This window comes from Plectropomus leopardus, chromosome 20 (assembly GCF_026936395.1).
Source record: "Plectropomus leopardus strain MGB_pleo_1.0 chromosome 20, ASM2693639v1, whole genome shotgun sequence".
In the NCBI taxonomy this organism is placed as follows: domain Eukaryota; kingdom Metazoa; phylum Chordata; class Actinopteri; order Perciformes; family Serranidae; genus Plectropomus; species Plectropomus leopardus.
The window spans coordinates 14,601,149-14,627,041 of NC_142195.1; the positions used below are offsets into that span (position 1 = coordinate 14,601,149).

The 25,893-nt window shown below is 39.3% G+C and overlaps 2 protein-coding genes across 4 annotated transcripts in view; both read left to right on the top strand.

Moving 5' to 3' along the window:
- arvcfa (ARVCF delta catenin family member a) overlaps positions 1-19,097 on the top strand; it is a 30,143-nt gene extending 11,046 nt beyond the window's left edge. For 2 of the 3 annotated variants that reach the window (XM_088071176.1, XM_042509179.2), the window contains 15 exons: positions 1,880-2,056; positions 4,025-4,641; positions 6,872-7,350; positions 7,438-7,621; positions 7,726-7,843; positions 8,682-8,850; positions 9,927-9,944; positions 10,090-10,161; positions 11,787-11,914; positions 12,767-12,917; positions 13,007-13,199; positions 14,962-15,073; positions 15,398-15,485; positions 17,882-17,964; positions 18,143-19,097. In XM_088071176.1, the coding sequence (XP_087927302.1) occupies positions 1,997-2,056; positions 4,025-4,641; positions 6,872-7,350; positions 7,438-7,621; positions 7,726-7,843; positions 8,682-8,850; positions 9,927-9,944; positions 10,090-10,161; positions 11,787-11,914; positions 12,767-12,917; positions 13,007-13,199; positions 14,962-15,073; positions 15,398-15,485; positions 17,882-17,964; positions 18,143-18,235 (2,565 nt within the window). In that variant the 5' untranslated portion in view covers positions 1,880-1,996 and the 3' untranslated portion in view covers positions 18,236-19,097. The remainder of the gene's footprint in view (positions 1-1,879; positions 2,057-4,024; positions 4,642-6,871; positions 7,351-7,437; positions 7,622-7,725; positions 7,844-8,681; positions 8,851-9,926; positions 9,945-10,089; positions 10,162-11,786; positions 11,915-12,766; positions 12,918-13,006; positions 13,200-14,961; positions 15,074-15,397; positions 15,486-17,881; positions 17,965-18,142) is intronic. The other variant, XM_088071175.1, reaches the window with a different exon arrangement.
- A 1,814-nt stretch (positions 19,098-20,911) lies between these two features.
- On the top strand, positions 20,912-25,568 carry bmp10l (bone morphogenetic protein 10, like). Its single transcript, XM_042508757.2, has 2 exons — positions 20,912-21,463; positions 21,839-25,568. Exons 1-2 carry the CDS (start codon positions 21,124-21,126, stop codon positions 22,858-22,860), a joined length of 1,362 nt encoding a protein of 453 aa, XP_042364691.1. The 5' UTR covers positions 20,912-21,123; the 3' UTR covers positions 22,861-25,568.
- The last annotated feature ends 325 nt before the right edge of the window (positions 25,569-25,893 follow it).

Sequence of the window (25,893 nt, forward strand, 5' to 3'; positions counted from 1 at the left end):
AGCCTTGTATCTGTATCTAACATTCAGTATAAATGAGCCCTTACCTGTGTGATGCAATATATCAATCTAGATTGTTTTGGTGTGAGTGTTTGAGATATCAGCAGTGGAGTTGTCTGCCTTCTCTCCAGTATAATGGAACTAGATGGCAGTCAAACTGTGGCGCTTGAAGCACAAAAAATACATCTGAAAACTCAACAGCAATATCTCTTTCCAGAAATGATGACCTGGTTATTACAGATATCCCAGAGACAGTTTAATGGAGGAACTTTTTTTGTCTACCAAACTACACCCAACAAATGTATCACCATGCAAAAGGAGGTGTGCATCTACTGCTAGCTTAGCTAGCTAGTTACAGCTCAGTGGAGGAGGTCACCTGTTTACATCTTGCGCTGTCATGAGCATGATCCTCTTGTCCATGAGTGGATGCACTCCCCCTTTTGCACCATGACATGGTTTGCTTGTTGCATGGTAGAACAAAATTAGTTCCTACATGAAACTTGCTCACAACAAGCTCTGTGGATTATCTTGAGTAACTAGGTCATGATCTCTGTCAAGAAACATTGCTGATGAAATACATTTGGCACTTTGAGCACTACAAGCTGAATGCCATCTAGTTCCATGATATCCAAGAGAAGGCACACATCTCTAAGGGCAATATCTCCAACGTTAGGAAATTCACAGCAAAACAGTCTAGCCTGATAAACAGCACCACAGGTAAAGGGTAAATATGTATATTTTGATTTTGTGGTGAACTGTCTCTTTAAAGCATAAAAATTATGTCTGTGAAACAGACAGTTTCTATGACAATAATTAAAAAAAAATCTTCTCTTTGATATTTCTACATGTTTGCCACCACAGATACAGATAACGATACATATGTTCTTTGCATTGTTTCATCTCATGTGTGATGTTCCCGCCAGTGGAGTTGACCTACTAAACTGCAGCTGAGGAGCCTGGTGCAGATGCATGCTTTTGAAAAACACTGCTTTACCCTGTCCTGATTTATTACCAAACACTTCAGTTTTTCTTCTTTTTTTTATTTTTTTACACAGCAGTGCGATGTGTGAAAGCCCCCTTGTCTGTCAGCATTTGTGCACATCAAAAGGAGTAAATCTGCTCCCTGAAGTCATTACAAAAGTTTTAACCACTAACTTTATCAATTTAAAATTGGCTAGTGGCAAATTCAAAGAGGAATTGAACCTAAAAGTTCAGGGAATGCCTATTATGGTTAAAATAATGAAAGAACACTTCAGTGCACAAATAATTAACAAACCAATCATGCATGCACCAAAGGACTCTGATATACAAGGAACAATTTCTTAGTTATTCAAATAACATACTTTCAAGCAATTATTACCTGATAGAGATAATCTTACTGATACATTGTGCATTCTAGTCTGCCCAGGGATGTGACAACAGAGAAACTCTGCAACCACTTAATCAAATAAATATAAATGGCATCTCTCACATCCTTTATTATATCCATCTCTATGGGCAAATTGCTCAATTAGATTACAGCTCACCAAATAGTTTAAACACGGAGGAAATGTCTCAGATTTTGCAGACATATATTAGTCTAATTTAGAAATAAGTGTGCATATTGGCATTTTTCAGCGTGGAATCAACAGCTCATGATCGAAATTATACAAATTATATGGTAATGGAGTGGAAATGAGTTGTGCTCTCAACACTAACTCTGCACACATCCCTTTATCAAATGCAGCTCAGTTACTACGTGAAGACAGCTTTAATGCATGGTGTCTTGCCATGGCGTTGTCTACCCTGTAATCATTTGTGTATAATGGAAACATATACGTCCATAATGTGCATAAATGATGCTGGTCAGTGACAGTGACTTATTTCTGTATGTGTGCTTCAGGAACAGAGTTCAGAAGGGCCTCCTCCACTATCTCTGTCCCAGGAGGCTAAAGAGGCGACTCTGGATAACCCGTCTGCCGCTGACGAATTGGACACGCCCACCTCCATCGCCTCTGTGATGACCTCGACCAATGAGAGCTCCACAGAGACGGACACCCCGCAGCAGACAGACACAGAGGTGCATGGTTTTATGTTTGGTCACAATTTGTCACCACCTACTGTCTTCCAACAGTTTATTATAACAGAGTATTTGATTGATTAGCAAATACCTCAGTGTCAAAAAAGTTTACAGGCCACAAAAGAGAACTTTTCTGGCTATGACAACAAATGACTTTTTAAACTTGTGATCTTGAGAGTCACAAAATTAAAAAGAGCCAGTAAAAGGCACATTGGAATGCAACTGGAAATGTTTAATTTACTTTTATCTGATTATGAATTAAAAGAATAAATTAAAAAATAATTAGTTGTTTTACTCAATGTATAGTTTCTTTATTCAGATATATTTGAATCACCAGCCATTAAAAGCCATTTTTCATTTATGTTACACCATAGTTCCTCTTTAAGCTTTCTCTTTTAATAACCAGCTTTTTATCATTACTTTTATTGATCCATCAACACCAAAATATGTCATTTTAAAATGAATCTTTATAAATAGATCTGCATATATATGCACAATCTGAAGGCAGCATAACAAGATTTGGGGATTGGAAGTGTTTTCCTTTCTGTTTGTTCATCTTTGGATGGCAGGGAAACAGTCTATGTGAAGAGACATAATACACTGACTGAAATGCAATCTTGGGCCCTGTCGACTATAATCTGTCGACCACGTAGCTTTATCTGCATTTATATACAGATATCTGTCTATAGAGATTAGCTGAAATGAAGAGGAAGTCATTGGATCCCCCGAAAAAGTGGCTCTCAACCCCAGAGGCTTATTGTCATCAGACCGATAGCGGATGGGTTCCTAGATTGTATAAAAAAATACAGATAGGAAAAACACAAATCTATTGTTAACACATTGAGATCATTCAGAATATATTATAATTCATGACTACAGTCATAAACACACAAAATGCTTTCTGATGTACTATACCAACAGTCATTAAACATTATAGATGTGATTTATTAACTGTAAGTACCAAGTGTCTTATGAATGCTCTTGACTATTTATAAACAAGAGGATGACTGTTCGGCTTATCATGACTCACCTATATACACATCGTAAGGACTCAATCTAGTATGCTATAGTAGTACATGTAGTACCAGAAGTTACCATTGTAGGTGTTGAATAAAGTGAAGTACATATTAATGCATCTAAAATAATGTTTCATCATACTATTTCATTGTTGGCGAAAAAACCCCCCAAAAGACCGACAACATAAAAAGGGTTCCCAAACCATGCCTTTTCAACTGAGGCAACTCCCATTAGTCTGGTCTCCTGAAATGTCTGTATGAAACATACATTGCATTTACTGTGAAGCTCTCTTCATTAGACGGGGATGAAACACTGAGTTTCAGTTACACTGACAGGCAGAGAAAGAAATTGCCCTCTGGGGTAATGATGCAATAAAATTTTATGCAATTTGGTTCTGTTTCGTCAAGTTGCTACATATTTACATGTTTCTGTGTTTTAAAAAACACGTTTCCTCACACTCAGCTAAGGAAGAGTTAAAACCAAATTCAGTTTGCTAAACCTGACAATTAAATTTCCTACAATTTACCCAGCTTCTAAACAGTGGCTGGACCTCAAGTTGTTTCATCAGAGTCCAATCTAAACTCATTTTCAACAAGGGGAATTCATTATTGTTTGGCAGGGAAGAAGAATTCATTATTTACTGGTGGCTCCAAAAGCCAAGGAAGTGCTGAAATGATGATGATGATTGATCATCGCTATGAGAAATGAGCTGGGGTGGCTGTACGCTTTAAATGATGAATAAACAAACACTGTAGGTAACGGAAACATGTTTGGTCTATTCCAAGTAAATGAAGACCAAACAGTTCCTGCTCTGACTGTAAACACACCAATTTGGTGGATTATTCGTAGAGAGGGAACCTGAGACCTTTCAGACAAATGGGATTTTAAGGACGAACAGATTCTGATTCGATTTTTGTGGAGATAATAGTTGTGGTGCATCAATCCTTGTAGGAGTCCAAGATTGCGGAACAAGAGGGCGAGCAGGCCCCCGGTGAGACCCCAGACTCCTCAGAGACACAACAGGAGAACTTGCAGACACCGGACACACCTGATCTCATATCCATTCCAGAGGCTCAAGATAATACTACGATTGAGCAACCTGTTCCTGAAGCAAATGTCAAACCCACTGAGCCTGCTGCACCGACCACACCCACTACCACCGCCACCACAGCAACCCCGCAACCTCCGGTGGTGCTGCAATCTGAGGAGCCTCAGACAGTGAACCCGGACAGGCAGAGCAGAGTGTACACCCTCCCTGACTCCTACAGAGGCATCGGAGGGGACTTATGTGCAGGGTATGGAAGCCTGTCCCGCACCACCCTCCACGGCTACTGGCCCGCCAAGAACTTCCAGCCTGGGGCTCACTACACCTTACCCTTCCTCAGAGACAGCTACGCTCCGGCAGGCCTCAGCAGCCAGTCAGAGGAGGACGGCCTCAGTGAGCGAGGAGAAAACCCTCTGGACATGAAGACTGACCACCCAGCTGCCAGTTACCCGACACTGGGGGGAATCCACCAGTTCAGGCCGATCACCACCATGGAGCTCCTCAGGGAGCCGTCGAGAACCAGGTAAGAATGGTTCCCAACTGGTCCAGATACTGGGCCCAGATTTCTCCTGCATCATTAGTTCACGTGAGAGAAATGACCACATCTTCGATTTTATTTGACAAAAGGTAAATAACATGTGGGCTTAAAAAAAAACAATCAAATTATACAAATTGCAAGAATAAGGTGCAATTAGTTAAGACTGGGGCATTGAGGGCTTTGCCTGGACCTCTGTAGTAAAAAACATTGCCATATTTTTTTCAAAAAAAGAATTTTTGGTTTTCTTTTTAAAATATGGCTTTTTTTTCTTTAAAATTAAGGCATTTTTAAAATTAATTTTTGGGGATTTTAAAAGAAAACAAACAAATATTTGTAACCCCCCCCCCCCAAAAAAAAAAAAAAAGCCAGTTTTTAACAAACTTGACATGGTTGCCAGTCACTTGTTCATTCAGAGTGGACCTGCAACCCATTTTTGGTTCGCGACCCACTAGTTGGGAACCACTGTTTTAGATCAAACATATTGATCACACAGGAGAGACTGTGTCAATAGGTGTCAAGTATTTCCATGGTACCTGAATGTAGGGTCAAATATAGATCAGTCCCAATGTGTATTTAGCCACTTTGAAAGGCCCACGGGAAAATGAATCGGTAAAGTGTGTGTTTTGCTTTGTCACTCAGTCAGTTAAGTACACTAAAAAGGTCTGTTTATTTAAGGTCAATCTTGGATCCCATTAAGGCTTTTTGTGACAGACAGGAAAGGCAAAGGATACTCTGTCTGTGTCACTGAAATATCAATAAGGTCCCTGATAATGAGATCACCTTAAACAAGGGCTACTAGACAGCCACTAGAAAGCCAATTACCTTTAGACATTAACAGTAATAATAACCTAACAACACTACAATTTGGTTAAAAACTGTTACAAAAAATATTATATGTAAAGTAAAAGTGACCAAATGCCTTGACACTAAGCTAATTTAGCTCTATAGTATGCCTCTTTACCTACAGTTTGACTGGATTTCATAAATTTCATTCCGTCATTATATTTTACACAAATTACCAGACTAAAAGTCAGTGATATGATATGCTTTTTAAAGCTGTGAACAGAACAATGCATGATCGATGACAAACCAAAATGCATCTTAACATCAATCTTGTTCCATGCATGATCCCAAATATCTCTAATCCAATCCAATTCAGTCCCACCCAAATGTATTTATAAAGCACATTTAAAAACAACAGCAAATGACCAAAGTCCAGTACAATCAAGTATCATAGCAAACATCATAGAATCAATAGAATAGATGTGGACAGATGTAGAGATATGGCTCAAGGCTAATCACAAATGAAAAGAGAAAAATGTGTAAGAACCAAAGAGAGTGTTTGTGTAGTGGTATATACTGTACTGCCACAATACAGTGCCATTGTACAAATCCACAGTCACAGAGGAGCTGCTGTGAAAATTATATATCAAACTTTGAAACTGCAGATGGCCTGGAGTCGCCTCTATCTCAGTCTGCAAGTCAGCCTGGACAATAGAAAGACATATGGACAGCAATTAAGTAGCAGCTGGTATCAATCAGGAATGGCAGCCTGCTGCAAAGTCGATAAATAAGGAGGTTTCACCTGTTATTGCCTGCCAGAAGCTTTTCCTTATCCCATATAAAGTGACAGAGCTGCTCACAAAAGATACAAGCAACTCACTTATGCCGTAAAACCCCCCTCAAGCCCAGTCTATTAGACTAAGAGAGGCCACTGAACCTGTTTTACTCAACCTGTTGAATATGCAGTAAAATGAATAGTAAGTGAAATCTGCTTATTTACTTTCCTGTTAGTAATTAGATGAGGATTTTGATGTCTATCTCATATTTGCCTGTTAAGTATAAGGCAATATTCACGAGATGTGAGCAAAGCTTAGGTTAGCATTACGACTGGAAGCAGATTATTACGCTGTTTTTGAGCCAGCCTCCAGTGGCCATTAGAGGAACTGCAGTTTTTTGGCATTTTTTTTATATTGGCTTCATTTTTCAGCCTCAAAGATTGTGACTTGAGCCTGTCACAGCTGTTATACCACAACATGTTGCTTTCACATTTTTTTTGTATGGAATAAAAGAACAAGATATAATACTGTATGTTAGGAATACTTGGCAATGGTGATAGATGTTTTTACTGTTTCCGATTTGGTGGTGGTGGGGGATTATTGTATATTTGTGTCCTGATCCCAACATACATGCCTAATTATCTCTGTCTCTTCAGAGGTGGCTATGATGACGCCTTCATGGCCCAGCTGGAAGGGACCCTGAATCCTTTCTTCCAGGCCATGTGCCGAGCGCAGACTCTGCAGTTTCCACACAAACGCAGCAGCATGGTCAGCCTGGACAGCATCCGCAGAGACCCACGCTGGAGAGACCCCAACCTGCATGAGGTGATTGCGATGCTCAGCCACCCAATGGACCCAGTCAAGTCCAACGCTGCTGCCTATTTGCAACACCTGTGCTATGAGAACGACCGCATCAAGCAGGAGGTGCGCCAGCTTAATGGGGTGCCGATCTTGGTGGAATTATTGGACCACCCTAAAGCTGAGGTCCACCGTAAGGCCTGTGGGGCTTTGCGCAACATATCCTATGGAAAAGACCACAATAACAAAATGGCCATCAAGAACTGTGATGGCATTCAAGCTTTAGTCAGACTAATGAGGAAGTCTAGCAGCATGGAGGTCAAAGAGTTGGTCACAGGTACAGCTCAGTTCCTCACTCTTTCTGGAGCTACATCCCGCCATCCTTCATTTTATCTCTACAGCTTGTGATTTCTTTACTTTGCAGGCACTCTGTGGAACCTCTCCTCACACGAGCCCCTGAAGATGATGGTGATCAACAATGGGCTTCAAACGCTGACTGATGAGGTCATCATTCCACACTCAGGCTGGAGGAGAGACACGGCCGACCCCTCCAAACTGATGAGTGCTGAGTGGACCACGGTGTTCAAGAACACCTCTGGATGTCTGAGGTAAACTTTGCTTCTGTCATGAAACAAATAACAACAGAGCTTTCAACAGCTGATTTATGATGGAACGAGCTCTCGCAGCTTTGCTAACAGAGTTGTTTCTGCAGGAACGTCAGCTCAGATGGAGCAGAAGCTCGACAGAGGCTGAGGGAGTGTGAGGGGCTGGTGGACGCGCTCCTTCATGCCCTTCAGTCAGCTGTTGTCAACAAGGACACTAACAATAAGGTTGCTGAAGTCATCAAACTGACTTTGAAAATATTGTACATTGAGATTATACCAAACCTAGCACCTTAGCATATTTTAGCAAAGTAAACGAAATCACTAGTTAATGACTATTAGTTGTTTTGATAATTAAATGCTATGTTGTAAGAGACAGTCTATCAGTGAGCCATTTTCCTGAACTAGTCAATCACTAGTCATTATGTATTGAACTTAATCTGCTGAGATTTTTTTCTTGCACTTCACTGATTCAGTATTAAAACTATGTTAATAATTTGTTAACAACTGCATTTGTTAAAGGAATTTGAAAAAAAAACTTAACTATTTTAAATCTATCAACCTGGATCCTACTTTCCCATGTGTCTAAAGGACTAATTGAGACACAAAAAAATCAATAAATTGGTCCAAGAGAGTGAGTGCTGCAGCCGTAGCAACGAAATGGGCTGCAATGTAATCTCTGCGGGCAATTGTGCACCATCAATTAAATTCACTGACAGGCTCAAATTATTATCATTATAAGTGTCTGATGATTTTATGAAAAAAAAAAAATGCTACAGAGAAATGAAATGTTTTTCTTTACATTTTGCTTGATCCAGTCTGTTTGTTTGTGTGTAGAATCTCGGTTGAAAATACAGAAGTTTCCCCTTAATGCAAGACACAAAAGTTATCAAAGTAAGAATTAGGTTAGTTTCCCGAGAATTTAAATTTTGATAAAAACAAACAAAAAAAACAAACAATAAAACATTTTATTTTGAAAAGGGAATTAGTGTAAATAGTAATATATCTGTATAGGTTTCTGTACACCATCTTTGACTGAAATCTTCTGTTGTTGTCCTCCATTCAGTCTGTGGAGAACTGCGTGTGCATCCTGCGAAACCTGTCCTATCATGTTCACAAAGAGATACCAGGAGCAGAGCGATTTCAGGAACCCCACACCAATAACCTGATGAGATCTGTGGGGCACCAGAAGAAGAAGAACGAGCCTGACTGTTTTGGAGGGAAAAGACCCAAAGGTTAGTAGGACATCATACTGGACATGATGACATCAAAATCATCATTACTGGTTGTATTAATTAAATTTGAGTTGATTTTTCTCATAGCTTACATTCCAAATGTTAGGTTGATTCATTTTCTCACTGACAAATCAAAACCCATGTGTGGGAGCATCTACTGTATCTCAGTGTTTCTTAAGATACAGAAAATAATGATTAACACTCCAAATTAAGAAATGAATATGCTGTATTCGAGTTTGGAGTCTGATTGTGGTTTAAAATAGCACTTACCACAGCGTAAACTAAAAGAGATGCACGTACGTCTGATTGTGCAAGCGCTGAGTCATTTCAGGGGGTTTTACAGTTTATTTTATTATCTCATTCTTTGTTTTCCTCTCTTCTTCCTCTCCTTCCATTGCACTCTGCATGCATGCTTCAATTTTCAATAGGATCTGTTTTCTGTTGATTTTTAACAGTGTCTCTGTAAATCAACCATTTTCTCCGTTTGAAAATTTTCATTTACTTTCAGCGTGCCTTGGCTTCGAGCATAGGTTTCACATTTCTTGTCCTTTTTTTATGCCAATGAGAGCCTGAATATTTCATTACCCTGCACATGCAGGATCTGATGATAAATTTCGCCCTGCAGGAGGAGTGCCAGGCTCCAAAATTGAAAAAGCTTGTTTATACTATGTTACACCAGTTCTGTGATTTTTACACCATGCAACTAATGTAACAAGCAGGAAGTTTTCTTTAACCGTAAAAAACATTTGGGAGTGATGCATAATGAATAGTGTGTAAGTAAGAGTTTGAATTACAGCTGCTGTACAGTAACTAATAGGCTGCAGCAGTTTGAGCTGCAGGAAGCAGCTTAATGGAGAAAAAACAGGGTTAGACTTAATTGTGATTTAAAGTTTTATGGCTTTTCACCACTGCTAACCTTTCAGCTAATTGCACAAAATTGACAAATTCCCCTCTGAGCCAAATATCAACGTGATACTGTCAGTTCCCACCCAGTGTCTCACCACATGGAGGAGCTCTGTGTTTTCTGCATAATCTAATCTTTGACATTGTTCTTCTGTTCCCTTCATATTCATCAGAGGAGTGGTTCAATCAAGGTCAGTCTGCTCGTTACTCACGGATATTTCCATGGCAGCAATATTGTGATTCGATACCACATGAAATTTGCTGACATTTATCTGTCCGTGTATTGATATAATGAAACCCGGTGTTTGTGTGCATGTATGTGTCTGTGATGTACAGGTTGGAAAAATGGATTAATGGACAGAAAGTACGGTACATTGGATTTACCAAAACGTACAGAACAAATGAAAGGTATACACTTGTAAGAAATGTAATGTCACCTTCACATAGAATATTGCATTTTAAATCTAACACAAATACTGATTGCGGTATTGCTCACAGTGGCATTTGGAAACATGTTAGGCTTATTTCTAACAGATTATAAGTAGATACATTATGGAGAGTTTCCATCATATATCATGATCATAAAGCACTATAATTTAGAATCAGTACCTGTTTCTGTGTTGTGATATTTGCTTTGTATGCATGAGATTGGCATGGCCTGAAAGAGAATTCATTTAAATGCGCAGCCACACTCCAGCACCTGCACCACTTGAGGAGAGTTTCATTACTAAAACAAAATGACCCTCTGACTGAAAGACACTTTTATCTGGCAACATCTAGAGGAGGAACATTTCCTCTGGCAGCCACTGGAATTTGCTCAAGATACTGCCTGACGCTGATATATCTTTATTTGCTACTGCTTAACTATCTTTATCTTTTGGTATGGCTGTTTTTAGCCATGAATGCACTCTGTATATAGAAACTATGGGATTTATTTTTTTAAAAATAGTACTGTAGTGCTGAATCCTGTATATGTGAATCTGGCTGCTGTTTGAACAGAGATCAAAGCTGAGCTCATGCCTCCCACACTCCAGCCAGTGAATGCAAATCAGTATGACAAGCATGTTACGGTCCCGGGTCAGCTTTATACTACTTGTCACACATCCAGCAGCCTCCACTGCGTCAGTGCAAGAAAAAAAACCTCTGCAGGACAGAGTTGTCATTTTCTCTTTTTAGAGTTACATTAATTAAATTCATCAACATGCATTTCTACTGTCCAGTCTATTTACTGACCTAAACTATGCTTGATAAAGGGAGATGTGGAACAAATGTTGACAAGATAATAACACAGTCATTTAAGGAGACATTTCACTCCCAATTCAAAAATGCATATTTTTCATCTTACCTGTAGTGCTTTTTCTTAATCTAGATTTTTCTGGTGTGAGGTCTGATATTGGACATATCTGTTGTCAAGATGTCTGCCCTCTCTAGAATATAATGGAACTGGACAGACATAATGTCTTTTTCAAGGGATTTTTACCCATCAGATGTTTTTGTGAGCAGTTTCATGACGGCACTATTTTCTTTCTACCAAACTACATCTGCCAGTCGTAACACTGTGCAGAAGAAAGCACAAATGTGGTGATGCGGTTGGTGGGTGTTGATAGTAAGAAAGAAAATAGTTCCATCATAAAACTGCACACAACGAGGTCTGTGGATTATCTTGAGCAATCGGGTCATGATTTCTGGAACGAGATGTAGCTGTTGAGGTTTTTTTAAATTTTTTAAAAAATGTTTTGGTTCTGGGAGCACCACAACCCAGCTGGCAATGGACGTCAATATCACGTCAGAAAAATGTTGCTCTCTTATATTGAACAGGAATTAAATTTAGGTTGGAATGAAAACTGTGCTGACAATATTTTAAATGTCTAACTATGTTATAATTGAAAAGATAACACTCCAGGAAAGAGGAAAAAATGTATTTTTAGATCTGGGATGAACTGTCCTTTTAAGTATTTAGCTATGGATTGTCATGAAGGCAATTAGCCATTGCTTGAATATCATCGCTGACTTTGACTTCCACTCTGTTAAAGGCTTGGAGCTGCTGTACCAGCCAGAGGTAGTGAGGCTCTACCTCTCTCTTCTCACCTGCAGTCACAACCACAACACCCTGGAGGCGGCTGCAGGGGCTCTGCAGAACCTCGCTGCGGGACACTGGGCCGTGAGTGGATGAAACACTTAATAGTTTTTTCTCAGATGTGGTGTGTGTCTCGTAAAAAGTCTTCTTTTAGGGCTGGAAATTGAAGCGTTGAATGTTAAATTGATGGAGTTATGAAGTGACACCTCAGTTGGCTCAGTCTATATTCAAGCAGGTTCGTCATGGCTACTGTCATAATGTCCTAGTGTCCTTATACATTGTCTGTGGAACAGATCCAGGATTTGTCTCCAGATGACATCATCACCATCACTTTCTCTGCTGTTCGGTTCAAGGAGAGACTCTAAATGAGCTGTACCATGAATAAATAAGATACATCAATTTAATTTGGGGTTGTATACCATCTAAGTCAATCCGCAATGTGCCAGCTTTCTCAGAAGCTTTTTTATTGGCTGGTTGGGTTTTGTTTATGATGCTAAATGTTCAAATGTGCAGATGGAGAAGGGTGTGGGTTTGATCATCTTAGTCCAACTGGACTCTCTAGATTGACTTCGTCACCAGCCTGTATGATCAAAAATCACTTTTACTGTTATGTACCCCAAGTGAGTCCATACGCATGTCAAATAATGTGCTTGGCCGAGATGTACTGCGCCATGAATGTCACTATAATTTAACATCAACACTGAGGCCGCACTCAGATTAAAGGAGTTTTAAAGTCCTTAGAATTTGAAATCAAGTTGTATCATACACAAGAGAGCAGTTTAGACTTGGTTCTTACTTGCTGTGTTTTTATGGTGCACTTGTGGGTATATAACTTGTGTTGTGGAGAAATGAATGGGTATGAAGGGGAGCCCCAGAAGCAAAATTTTACAGATACTCTCAAGCGTCATTCAGGTATTATATATTCTGCTCTTGTAGTGGTCCAGCTACATCCGGGCCACAGTGAGAAAAGAGAAAGGGCTCCCCATTCTGGTGGAGCTGCTGCGTTCTGATGTGGACAAAGTGGTGCGAGCTGTGGCTATTGCTCTCCGCAACCTGGCGATGGACAGAAGGAATAAAGACCTAATAGGTACAGGGCAGTCTTGTGACTTTCATCTGCATACACACAGCTCTCCACCTGCGTACTAACTTTGCCGTGTTGTCCCTCTGTTATTATAGGGAGCTATGCTTTGAGGGACCTTGTCGGTAATCTGCCATGTGGGCAGCAGCACCCAGCGAAGAATCTCGAGGGAGATACAGTTGTGTCGATTCTGAACACCATCCATGAGATCATCACCGATAGCCCAGAGAATGCCCGAGCGCTCATACAGGGTCATGCTGTGCAGAAACTGGTGGCCATCAATAAGTCAAGGTACTTAAATGCAGAGGGGAAAATTTGATTTTAAAGGTGGGGAGCACAGTTAGCACAGACACAAGTCCACAAAAGGGGTTTAGTTATTCAGACCCCTCTACTCAAAGTAGAATAGTAGTAATTTTTATATGTCCCCTTTCATGCTAGTAACAAATCAATATAATGACTCACTCCATAGGCAAAAAGGGGGTATCTACTTTATCTCATGTAATTTTTCAGATAGATAGATAGATAGATAGATAGATAGACATATGTAGAGCTATAGATGTAGATGTAAATATAATAAAACTATAACTTTGTGGCTTTTAGGCAGAGATTTCATATAGACACTCAGACTCTTTTAAAAGAAAGTTACTTTAACGGATTGTAATGGTTTGTTGGCACAGTTTAGGCCATCACATTGACTAGAACCTTTGCAAAAAACAATACAGTTGTTGCAAAATGTGTTGAGTGAGGAGTAAATGCATTTTTTCCCGTGCTTTTCTGTATTTTAATCCTTTAATACTTTCGGAGATATGTTTGAAAAAAATCAAAATTCTATAAACCCTATGGAGATTTCAAAATGTATCTTCTCTTAAGCCCCTTTCTCATTGAACAAAAAAATCACTAACACGCTAACGTCTGGCTTTTGTATTTAGCGGGAAAGGTTACAACTGGCATTTATTCCCGGGACAAATGACTCTGACGATGGCATAAGTATTTATCAGCTCCAGCTCTGATCTGCAATGATGGAAATACCATACTTGGGCACTTTAATATTTGCTTCTTCGTGACGTGATGAAATGATGCACCACCACAAATTCAATTCGGCTCCGTCCAAGCAGCACTTGAACATCGTACTAAATTAGTTGGCACTGAGTTTGAAATAGATATTGTGTAACAGATCAAAAAAAAGAAGTTTAGAAGAATTATTACTATTTCTTCTCAACAATTTCACTGACCTTGTTGCTGCTTTCTACTTTTCACTAACCATCCCGGTTTTCCAGTGCATCCATGACTTAGAACATGACACACCAAAACACAAAAACAAAACAGAGAGGCATAGGTGTCTACTGCAGAGCTGCATACAAAGCTCTGGTCTACTGGCAACGGGAAACAAGTCTATCACCTATTTTTAGGGGGGTTTCGCGTGTTTCTAAACTCTGCACGTACAAGCTAACTTTTGTGGGAAAGGGGTTTTATAATGTTTAAACTGGACACACCAAGGTCCGCTAAAATAGATACTTTTAAAGATTTTATACAGACTTTTGAAATTCCTTTTAGTTTTGAAGTTACTCTCATAAACACCTTTAAAACTTCCATATCTATATTACCTATATAATATGACTGAAGCCCATTACTGCCTTCTGAAAAAGTGTGGGGGCATATCCCTTGTGTCCACCCTATAAATTACGCCCCTGCTTTAATGTCTTTCAAATAAATTGAAACTTCATACTATGTACTGCATTTCAAACAAAACAATAAAAAGCTAAATTTATCTTATAATGATGTACACTTTGCTTAACAGAAATCCAGTGTTTTAGATATTGCCTTTTTTTTCAAAATAAGATGTAAAAAAGATGAACTGCATTGCTGTTATAGTGTTTGTTGCTGCAACTGCTTAATATCTGTTTATACCTCAGACACAGCCTGGATGCAATAGCTCATTATATTATCAGCATCATATCCCCGGGCTATCAGAAATGGATGTTAATCATCAGGACTGTATTGTCTCAGGGCTGTCCTCTGTTGTTTACCACAGTGTCTAATGATTTGTTGTCAGCCAATCAGCACGGGAGACCAAGGCAGCTTCCCACGTGCTCCAGACAATATGGGCCTACAAGGACTTGAGAAATACTCTGAACAAGGCCGGCTGGAATAAGAGCCACTTTAAGGTTTGTTTGTTTTTTTTACTATTTCCTTGATGTGGCATGATGAGTGTAAAAATTCATTTATATTTGGTAGTAGTAATGTAAAAACATAGCTGTCAAATATGGAAAAGGAAAAAATAAACAATCTGTGTTTTGTCAAATAAAAAGAAAAGTGTGGAAAACCTAAAAAAAATCTTGTGCACTGTAGGCTGTGTTACTGCCCAAGTTACTTAGTACAAGTCCTCCTAATCAAAACAAATTTAATACCCTGTTATTAAATTAAAACAACAGCAAAAACACCAGATTCCAGTTGTCATCCAGTAACATAATTATTTTTGTCTTTCAAAGCCAACAACCACCGGAGTGACTAAAAAATCCAAGAGTGGAAAGCAAGGCAGCGATGACATCACCTTGCCTCTCATGGACAAAAACCAAGGTCAGCAAATCACTGCATGCATTCCCTCAGCAAAATGGTATTAAACCATCATCTAAATGAGAAAAGTGTCCTAGCTCTGGAAACAAACAAAAAAAAGGTTTTAAACATACAGTAGTTCTTGTCTTGTCAGGGACAAAGAAATTGGGCATTTTCAGTCCCAGACCATATTTTTCTGAAACATAGCCTTAAACCAATGATGTGCTGCCAAGGTTATCAGTGCAGAGACTTGGCTTATTAGCCTGAACAGGCTCTCCCAGAGGCAGGACAGGCTCACGCATCACCAGTCACATTTCATTTAAGCGTCGTTCCGAAAGGGCACCCGCTTTCCCATGTCAAGAGCGACCCCTAGCTTCCCACCAAAACAGGGATTTCCTGTTAATGCTTCTTAATGAATATGAGCACAACTTAAATACCCTTTGGAATATGATTTTTTGGGGCAAAAGGTCTGAATTAATGTCAGTTAATTATTTCATTGCCTATTTGTCTCACTTGTGTTTATGTCTAAATGAAGAGCTTCTCAAATGTGAGGCTTTGCCACTCTGATGACTGAGCTGGTCCTGTTATATAACATTACTGTTGGTATAGGCTGGTTATGGCCTCCTGTAGACAGCCGTAAAAGAAACAGCGCATTTTTTATTTTATTGTTTTAAAATGAAATGTTTCAGAAAATGGTGCTTGCAGTGGGACATTCAGACAGACTTCATTTTCTCAGTACAGACTAAAACCGAGCCACATTTATTGACTGAAAACCTCCGACTAATATTTAGCTAGGTTCAAAATGTTATTTTTTCAAGCACTGTTTGCCAAAAGTACTAAAAGGTTATAATTTTTGTTTTGTGCGTACAAGTTGATTATTTTTTTAAAAAATGTTATTATCTTTTGGGCATAATTGACTAGTTCACAAATTATCATCTTGTTTCCAAAAGATAATTAACCTGTCCGCACGAGATAATTGTTAACACAAAATAAAAAATATCACCTCTCAGGACTTTAGAGGCTTTGTAAAACACAACCAATTATAATAACTCTGAGTAAAGCTACACATTTAATAAAAGAGGGATAAAAAGTCCACAAAAGCATGCACATCCACACAACAAAAAACGAGGTGCGGAACAAAATATAATACAAGTGAAGAGAAAACAAAGTCCACACACTAGATTACGCCCCCATAAATACTTAATTCAATTACCATCGAGGTGACGCTTCTAACAACATGCTCTTTATCAGACCGAGCATGAAGCTCCGAAACGTCACCTTGGTGGTAATTGAATTAAATATTTATGGGAGCATAATCTAGTGTGCGGACTTTGTTTCTCTTGTTTTAAGAGAGGGATAAGCCACATGGCAACCAGCCTTACCAAATCACTGAAATGGTTAAATCTAGCATTAACATTAGCCAAGCTACTTTATTGAATTAATATATCTTCTATTCAAACTTCAAAAAAGGTATAATGTTGGAGCTGGTTCCAAAATGATATATCTATTAGCTTATACACTGTGACTCATATACATTATTAGAGGGAACTTATAATGTTCAATTGACAGTTAACCTTAGATAGTTACAATGTTAACTAACTGGCTAAGCTTACATCTTACTTTAATTCTCATCTACCTGGGGTCATTCCTATAGAATAGTATTGGTTGTAGTCTAAGCTCGTGTTGAGTGTGTGTTCAAACATGAAAGTAGATGGACATTTCAAATGTAATTTTAATTATAAAAATCTGGTCGGCCACTGTGGAGATGTTAATGTTTCATGTCAAGAAAGCTGTCTTGTTTGCAAATTTAAGGATGTAGGTTTTTAAGAGATGGCACTAGAAGGCCAGAAGCTGTTGTGTGGGTGATTTTAATATACTGACCCAGGGAAACATACATTGAACATTTGACTTGGGGCAAAAGCATTGCTGAAAGCATTAAACCCTTTAAAAGGTCACTTTAATGAGTCATATTAAAAGGATATTCAGCTGGAGAACATACTGTAAGACCCTGGCATGACAGACACTCTCCCCATTTAATTGACATGTAGCTGACAGCTTCTAATAATTAACCTTTCTGTTACATTTTGTATCATTTAATGAGATTCTTAAATATTTGAACTCTCAGTTGCCAAAAGCAGGCTATTATTACAGGATTTTGAGGGTTTTTGCAAATGGTTTTAGTCTGTTCTTTTTCTCTCATGTATTTCCAATACCCACAACTGCTCTGCTTCTACACTGCCCATACATACATACTGCATCTCGGGTTGTGTTAACTTTTTAAGGAGGTGCACGGCTGACGTGCCAAAGCGATGCAGGGGATGCGTGGCAGCCATCATGCGTACACGCAGTTAACAGCAACTATATCTCCGGCCTTACTTGCCCAACACTGCTGCTAATATGATTATAATTTTATCTCGCAGATGTATATGCCACCTTAGAGCCAAATGATAGAGTTGGAGTTGGAGATGGAAAGGGGCCTGTTGTTGAAAGAGACACTCTCCAGGTAATCTGCCATTTGAATGCACTGAAATTGTTTAATTTTTTTACATTGTGTTTAGGGACTTCATTACCTATCACTGGTAAGCAGAAGCAGCAATGGTAGCTGTTGTTTTACAGGATTTGTAACTGTCTGTGTTTTTCTTGCAAACTAACACCGTCTGTTTGCATATTTCTCCACCTAGGCGATAAGTGAGAGAAAACACTTCATCAGAGCTGGCAGGCCTGCAGTGGGCCTCATGGATAACAAACCTCCACCACTGGACTCCTGGGTGTAAACATGACAACGCGGGCAGCCAAGCCGCTTAAATCCTGTAGAGACACTTTCCATTGGTGAAATACGGATTCGTGCCATTCGCTCATTCTTGTACAGACAGAGAAACACGTTCGATTTAAAATAATTTCCTGTGTTTACAGGAAATGACGTGCCAATCATTTACATGTATTTATTATGGAGGTTATTTGGCAAATGATTTAATAGATTTTATCATTTAGGATTATATGCTGTATGTCTGAAACTCATGATGGATTATGTATGACAAGTGAAATAGCCTAAATATGCAAACTGTGGTGAATCATGACTCCAAAGAATACATGACATGTATAATTCGAATTTTACTGCTACACAGGTATGAGATCATTTATAATACTTCTAGTTTAAGGCCTAAAGTGACAGGTGGATCTGTTGTTGTCCATCCCCATGGGTTCTGGGCTGAAGAAGATTCTGATATAAAATAATTTTAAAAACATTTTTTGCTCTGTGTTTGAGATAATTAGGATTAGGGTCATCGGCCTAGTCTTCAAATTCATTGAAATTACTTGGAAATCTGTTTGTTCTCCACAAAACCTGCCATAACGGTAGTCTGTGCGGTCATTAGTAACTCTTCTCTATTCCATTTGTTTCATGATAGGCAAAATGGGATTGTAAATGTGTAACAAAGGACTGTTAATATTCTAAATGAAGGTATTTATATTGTAATATTTATTGTAATACCCATGTTATTAATTAAAGGTTATTGATGTGCATTAGCTAATACCGGTAAGTGATCCTACATTCTATAAAACTCTGCTTTGCAGTGGTCCTTTTTGCATTGCGATGTTGAATGAAAAATGAAAATAAATGATGTGCATAATTTCTCATTTTTATTTGTATTCTCTTTTTGTATTACAGACTGGATTTTATGACCTTTTCCATTTTATCAGCGGGTACCCAAGTGTTACATTAAATAGCACCCACTGGCCAGGTAAACAACCCCACTTTTATGTGTACTGAACAGGCTTAAATGAATGGATAACACAATTAAATGTCCTTGTTAATGTCCATATTAGTAGTCCGTAAGGGCAGTGACTTGTGTGGTTCCTCTTTCGAAATGTCTTTGTTGTGGTCAAATCAACATCCAAGGCTGAAAAATGAAGCCAATGCCAAAGCACCAATATCTGCAGTTCATTGGATGGCTGCTTGAAGCTGATTCCCCATAGACATCCATGTTAAAATGCCCAACTTTACAGGAGACATATACATGTTTACAGCCTGGTACGGTTTTTGGTCTCTATAGCTAATGTCACCAACAGTCTCTGGGTCAGATCCACCATGTGTGCCAAAAACACTAACAATTTTATTAAATAATTCACAAGGAACAGTTTACAAAAATACGCTCAACTCCCTGCAGTAACAAGGATAAAACAACAAACAAAAATTATGTATGGTTGACAGTGAGAGGGTTTAACAAATATGTAGTTATTTGGCATGTAACCCACTGTAATGGGGCCTAACTCCACAGCAGCTATATTGCAGCTGTGTTCAGATAACTTTGTCTAATTCCAGTACATGCCCAGTTCTTTCCAAAAAAGGCAATATTGAAATATATTGCACTTTGATTTTACGATTCGTTTAGGCAACAAATGATTGAAACAATATTGGCATTATTCATGCATGATACTTGCAATATATTGCATTTAATGATGAATCATTTTCATTTTTTTCCACATTTTCCGCTTTGTTTAAATTCCATCTCCTCTCTATCGAAGACCAAATAAATATGTTTTGTACATTTTCTACCTCCAGAAAAGCTGTCATGACAGTCATGTAACCTCATATCTGCAGTAGCCACGAGGAGCCATTATGAACTTATGAACTTGTATGTTGCACACAGCCACTGAGAGGGCTGAAATGTGTTGGCATTAGTCATGCTTTCTGCTGCAGGCTGCACGGCTCACTTACACAAGTGGTGACATTTAAGATAGTCTGCACGCTGTGAGTTCATATATGTATATGGCTCATATACATTAATGAGACACTGTGGCTGAAATTCCTTGTGTCACACTAATCTGCAATTATGTATTTTTCATTACTTTTTATTTGTTGTCATTTGTTTAAGTGGGTGTATGTTGAAATGATGGCAATGATTGCATATGTGAGCTGTCACACAGCTGCTATTAGGAAACCAGTAATTAGCTAAAGGGGTATGCAAATGAGATTGAAATCAGGCTCCTTCACCACCTAATGAAAATGTTTAATTCAGATTAAGATGAGGAGGCTGAAGTACACGCACTGAGTCTACACTGGCCTCTTGTGGAGATTGCAAAGCATAAATTAACAATATTGTTAATAGGAAATTGATTTCCTGCTTTAGATAGGAAAATGGTTCTCACAATTTAATTTCCATGTTTGATTTGTCCTCAATTTGTTAAACAATAACTTCTGGATCTCTAAATCCATCAGTGCTGTTTAAAAATGAGCTATCATGGTTGATTTTTTTTTTAATTTCAGCATGGTGCCACAGTTCATAAATCAACAGTCATGTAAATCTCAATTCTTGTAAGGCGAGTTTTGTGGTTTATCAGGAGAAAAGTATACATAACAATGAGACAGAATATCAGTGGATATTATGGATAGTCATATGTTCCTGGCGGGGAGAGGGAGAGGAGGGCCGAGCAGGGCCTTAGTGACATCTCCAAACATGTCAGCACAGCACATTGGACAGCACAGCCCTGCCCTCAGAACCAAACCTCAAGATCAACAAGGGCAAAGCTGTTTTCTCTTTACCCCTGTTCTTCTTTAACAAGTCAGTCCTCGAAAGATTTTCAGGTATCCTGTCCAAAGGATCCATCACGTCTTCTCATCAGATCCTCAACCTTTGGATTTAAACCTTTCCTTCTCTCCACCATGACCGTTTCAGTCTTCTCCAACCTTGGGTTTGTCCGTTCTCTGAATGTCCTACTTCTGATGTTGACTGCTTTGAGCTTGAGCAGTCCTATCAGGTCTCCTGAGAACCATCACAGGGTATCAGTCGGTAGGGATGTGGGTGATAATCCACTACTTGATGCACAGGACTTTCTGAGCCAGTTTCTGTCCACGATGAACCTCACAGAGCTGAGGCCCCAGGCCAGGTCACTTGCCACCCGCAAGGAGCCACCAGAGTACATGCTGGAGCTGTACAACCGATTTGCCAATGACCACACTGCTGTGCCCTCGGCCAATGTTGTGCGGAGTTACAAGAACGAAGGTACAATCTTGTTTTTGTTCAACACTACATAAAATTTGGGGAAATGTATGTATTGCATAAAAAATTAAATTTGTTTTTCAATTTCTAAAAATGCAATGCAAACCTCAAAGTATTGGCAAATCACAGGGATCATGTTTGATATTAAAAATTTAATGATTTTTAAAATATTGGATGTCTTTGATGTATAGAAGTGAAAGTGCTATAAATCTGGAAGTGCTAATCATTTTAATGGTGCAAGTTACAAGTCTAGACAATTTATGAGTAATATGATTCAAACTTCAACAAATTCAACAAATTCAACAAAAACATCTACCATGTACATTTGAAACAAGTTGAGTTTTGACCTTAGAAACACTCTTGATATTTTGATTTCAGATTCATCCCCGTTCAGTATAACATCCAGGGGTGTGAGGATACACCCCCTGCTTTTTAACCTCTCAATGCGCCACCATGAGCACATAACATTAGCTGAGCTTCGCCTTTTCACCCTGTTCCAGAAGGCCCAAAGACCAAATGCTGGCACTGACTGCAAGGTGACCATCTACAAAATACATGAGGGCGTTGTTTGGACAAAAGAGGTGGGGAGAGAAGGGAGAAGAAGGGATAAAGAGGAGGTGGTGGAGATGAAGGATTTGGAGGAACTGGTGACAAAGCATATCCATGCCAAAGATAACAGCTGGGTGTCGTTTGACCTGACTCATGTGGTCGCACTCTGGCGGAAGTCCGGGTGTGCAACTCACAGATTGGAGGTTCATATTGCAAATCTGGGGTCAGGAGAGGAAGGGGCCACAGAGCAGGGGGTAACAGAGATGGTTGAGGTTGATATCGACAGGAGTTTGGAGGAGAAACACAATGCAGTGATGATTGTATTCTCAGACAATCAGGGCAGAGGCCACAAAGAAGAGCTCAACCAGATGATCGAACACGAAAATGACCTTCCTGAGAACGTGGGCCGGAGCCAGCAAGCTTTCTGGGGCCACGTCAATCGCAACCAGGACGAGCTGGACAAGCAGTCCCTGATGCAACTGCAGTCCAACCTTATCTATGACACACCTCCCCGAATCCGTCGCAATGTTAAGAGTGAGCCATGCAAGAGGACCCCACTCTTTGTGGATTTTAAAGACATCGGTTGGGATACTTGGATCATCCAGCCCGTGGGGTATGAGGCTTATGAGTGCAATGGCGTGTGCAACCCACCCATGACGTCCGAGGTCTCACCTACCAAACATGCCATAGTGCAGACACTGCTGAGTGTTAAGAACCCTGAGAGGGCATCGCGTGCCTGCTGTGTACCCACTAAGTTGGAGCCGATCTCACTCCTGTATCACGATAATGGGGTGATCACGTTCAACCACAAGTATGAAGGAATGGTGGTGGCGGAGTGTGGCTGTAGATAGTCTTGAAAACTAGAGATAGAGACTGTGCTATCTATCTATCTTCTTTTGTGCTTGTTTCCACAGAAGGTATCATACAGTGGTGTGTAAAAACACTAGATTTATAGCTGTAAATTAGGCATGGAATCAAATCTGTAGCCTGGTACAACCATCCTAATGACGTGAGGTCAACATTCTGTTGGTTTGCTTTCAATATTAGTCAAGACTCACAGCAACCCAAGATACTTGTGTGCGTGAGTACTCACCTTGACAGAAACTCTTTCAGCAATTCCTGACATTAGCGATAACCTCTACTACATAATACAATGTTAAACAGTTACAGTAGATTTAAAAATATGATTTATTTATATTTGCCAATTGTACTTGACATGTACCTTGTGAAAAAGTGATACACTGGCATCAGCATTTTTGTCATTTCTCATTCAGCAACCAGCTTCCTGTGGACTGCTGAATACTGACTGGCAGCTCCTTGATATATACCCAAAGCATTGTGAACACCGATCTGCATGGCAGCTTACAAGTCTCTCATATCGACCCCTTGATTCACGTAATCAGTGGCAAAACAACTGTGAACACTGGATTGGTACCGGGGAACACAGTTTGTTTTTTTTTTTAATCACCAATGGAGCCAATTGATATATCAAGATTTTGCCAAATCCAGTCAGAAGAACAGCAAAAATGTATTTTCCTCTGAGAAACTCTACGACTGTATTCTCTCATTCTTCTTTGATTATTGTTATCGACTCTATTTCTGCAAGAACTTCACTTATTGTTGTGTTTACTCTGCTAATGTTAGAGTAAGTGCTTGTTGCTTCGAGAGCCGCCATAGAGTGCCTCAGGAATGAGTTGTAAACACTGGAAATCACTTTCAACACCTCTTGTTCCCTTATCTCAAAGTCCCTGGGCTTTTTGAATATTTGTTTGATTTGATTTTGTTCTACCACATAAAATATGTAAGTAAATACCCCATTCATGACTTTGAAGCTTTTATGTGCCTTAAAAAAAGACGGTTGATAATAAGTGGCTAAATTAGACTGCATAACGTCATCACACCAAAATGTGCTAATCACGCCTTTACAGGCTTGTGGTGGTACAATACAAACAAAGTGTAGTTCATACATAGACTAACATTAGCTTTTTACTTCTGACGATTGCATATTGGCTTCAAAAATCTTCAAAGTGGTGTCCATTTAAGAAAATCTTCATGCTGAACAAAATTTGTAAACATGATAAACATTTTTTTTACGACAGCACTTCTTTTCTTCAATGACTGAAAATCCAATGGAAAATCCCATAGGCTTTTTAATAAAGGAACTAAGGTGATGCTAACTTCCGAGTTGTCATACAGAAAAATGTTATCCCTGGGGAATTCTATTACTGGTCTGCAAGCCTGCAGTTTACATCTTCACCTATAATACAGTCCCTGATTGGCTGCTTATGTTGTCAACTATGGTGTGGATCCCTAATTGGCCCACACTGGATTTTAATTTCTGGAAAGTTTTTGTGGTGGCAGCGAGTCCAGACTGATACAGAGAGCGAAACAAAATGTAGAGCTCGCATCATCAGGACGGTCTTAGCAGGCTAACAATTCTGTGCTGCATGATGTAAGTAATTGTATAAAGGAAAATCCATAATGATTATATTAGTGTAGTATATAAAGTCATGATTTATTATAATTGTTTGCTGATTTTTTTATTTTGCTCTTGGGTAAGTTCCACACTTCACTGTAAATTACAGGCCATATTCTTGCACAGATGGCCTCGGCTCCATGCGACGCAGTGACAGATGAAAGAAAAGAAAAGAAGGTTCTGATAGCAGATGTCTGAATATTTTGATAAAAAAAATCTCTCCAAGTTATTCAGAGGAAGCGAGCTCTGTGTCATTAGGGGGCGAGTCAAAAGGTTAAATTCTGCAGCACTGATATCAGTTACCATAACAACCTTCTGAATAATTTGCAAAAAAACCTATTTGTGAGTGTGAGATCTAAGTACAAATGATCTACTCTAAGTGCAAAGTTTCAAGGTGCAGACAAAAGTGACGTTTGTACTTTGCAGTGCAGGTGCTGGAACAGACTAATAGACTGAATCTTCCGCATGCCATCTTATTGCAAAATCTGAATGTGTTATCATTTTTCATCACAGACCTTTCTCAAAACTTTCTTTTTTCCATTTACATTTTGTTCTGGCATAAATTATTCCTAATGCACAAGTCAAGAAGCTCCACCTTATTCAAACTTATTTGAAATATCTGTATTTTTGGATAGATTATGATGATTTGCACTACTGATAGGATGCTGTGTTTCTTTTTAAATGAAAAGTCTCTTATTTTCAATTGTAACTGTATCATAGTTTTGCCAAGTTGCTTTATTAGTAGATATACATGCTGCAGATTTTCAAATGGTATCATTTGTTTTTTCGCCCTGTGGCATGTTGGAGGCGCTGAAATGATTTAAAGAATGTGACTTTTTTCCCTTATTTGCTTGCCAAAACCTGCAGAAAATATATTTCCTCTGGCTTCTAACCAGGAAGGATTTTCACAGCATCTTGGAGTTCTTTGGGGCTCTGAAAAATGAACAATTTCTCTTACATTGCTGTCAACTACTGTGACATCTTTCTTCACGCCCCAGCCATTCATATCCTGCTTTCGGTTCTATCACCAATATTAATGTTATTACGGTTATAGAAATAAAACATTTGAAAACAAATGAACAACTTCTGTACACCCTGTTTCATTGTCAGGTAATCACAGCATTCCCTACCTAACAACCTTAATCCCCATCCCTCTAGCGTCACATGCCTGGCGGGCCTCTCTCTGCCCGCTACCACGCCATAGTGATAACGAGGTGTCAGAGCCTGGAGTCTTGTAGACCGTCACTCAGGATGAGACGCCACTCCAAGTGGCAGCGTTTGCGAGAAGGTGGTGTCAGATTCCTGGTCTCCAATGCCAACATGCTCTATTGACAATCCTACCATCAGGCTGCTCAGTGCCCTCTGAATCCTCCCACTTCCTTTTTCTGACACGGGCATGCTGACGCTC

What these genes read in the sequence shown, in the direction of transcription:
- bmp10l (XM_042508757.2), top strand. Translation starts at nt 21,124, where the DNA reads ATGACCGTTTCAGTCTTCTCCAACCTTGGGTTTGTCCGTTCTCTGAAT. An exon ending in GCGGAGTTACAAGAACGAAG is followed by an intron (nt 21,464 to 21,838) that starts GTACAATCTTGT and finishes TTTTGATTTCAG; the next exon opens with ATTCATCCCCGTTCAGTATA.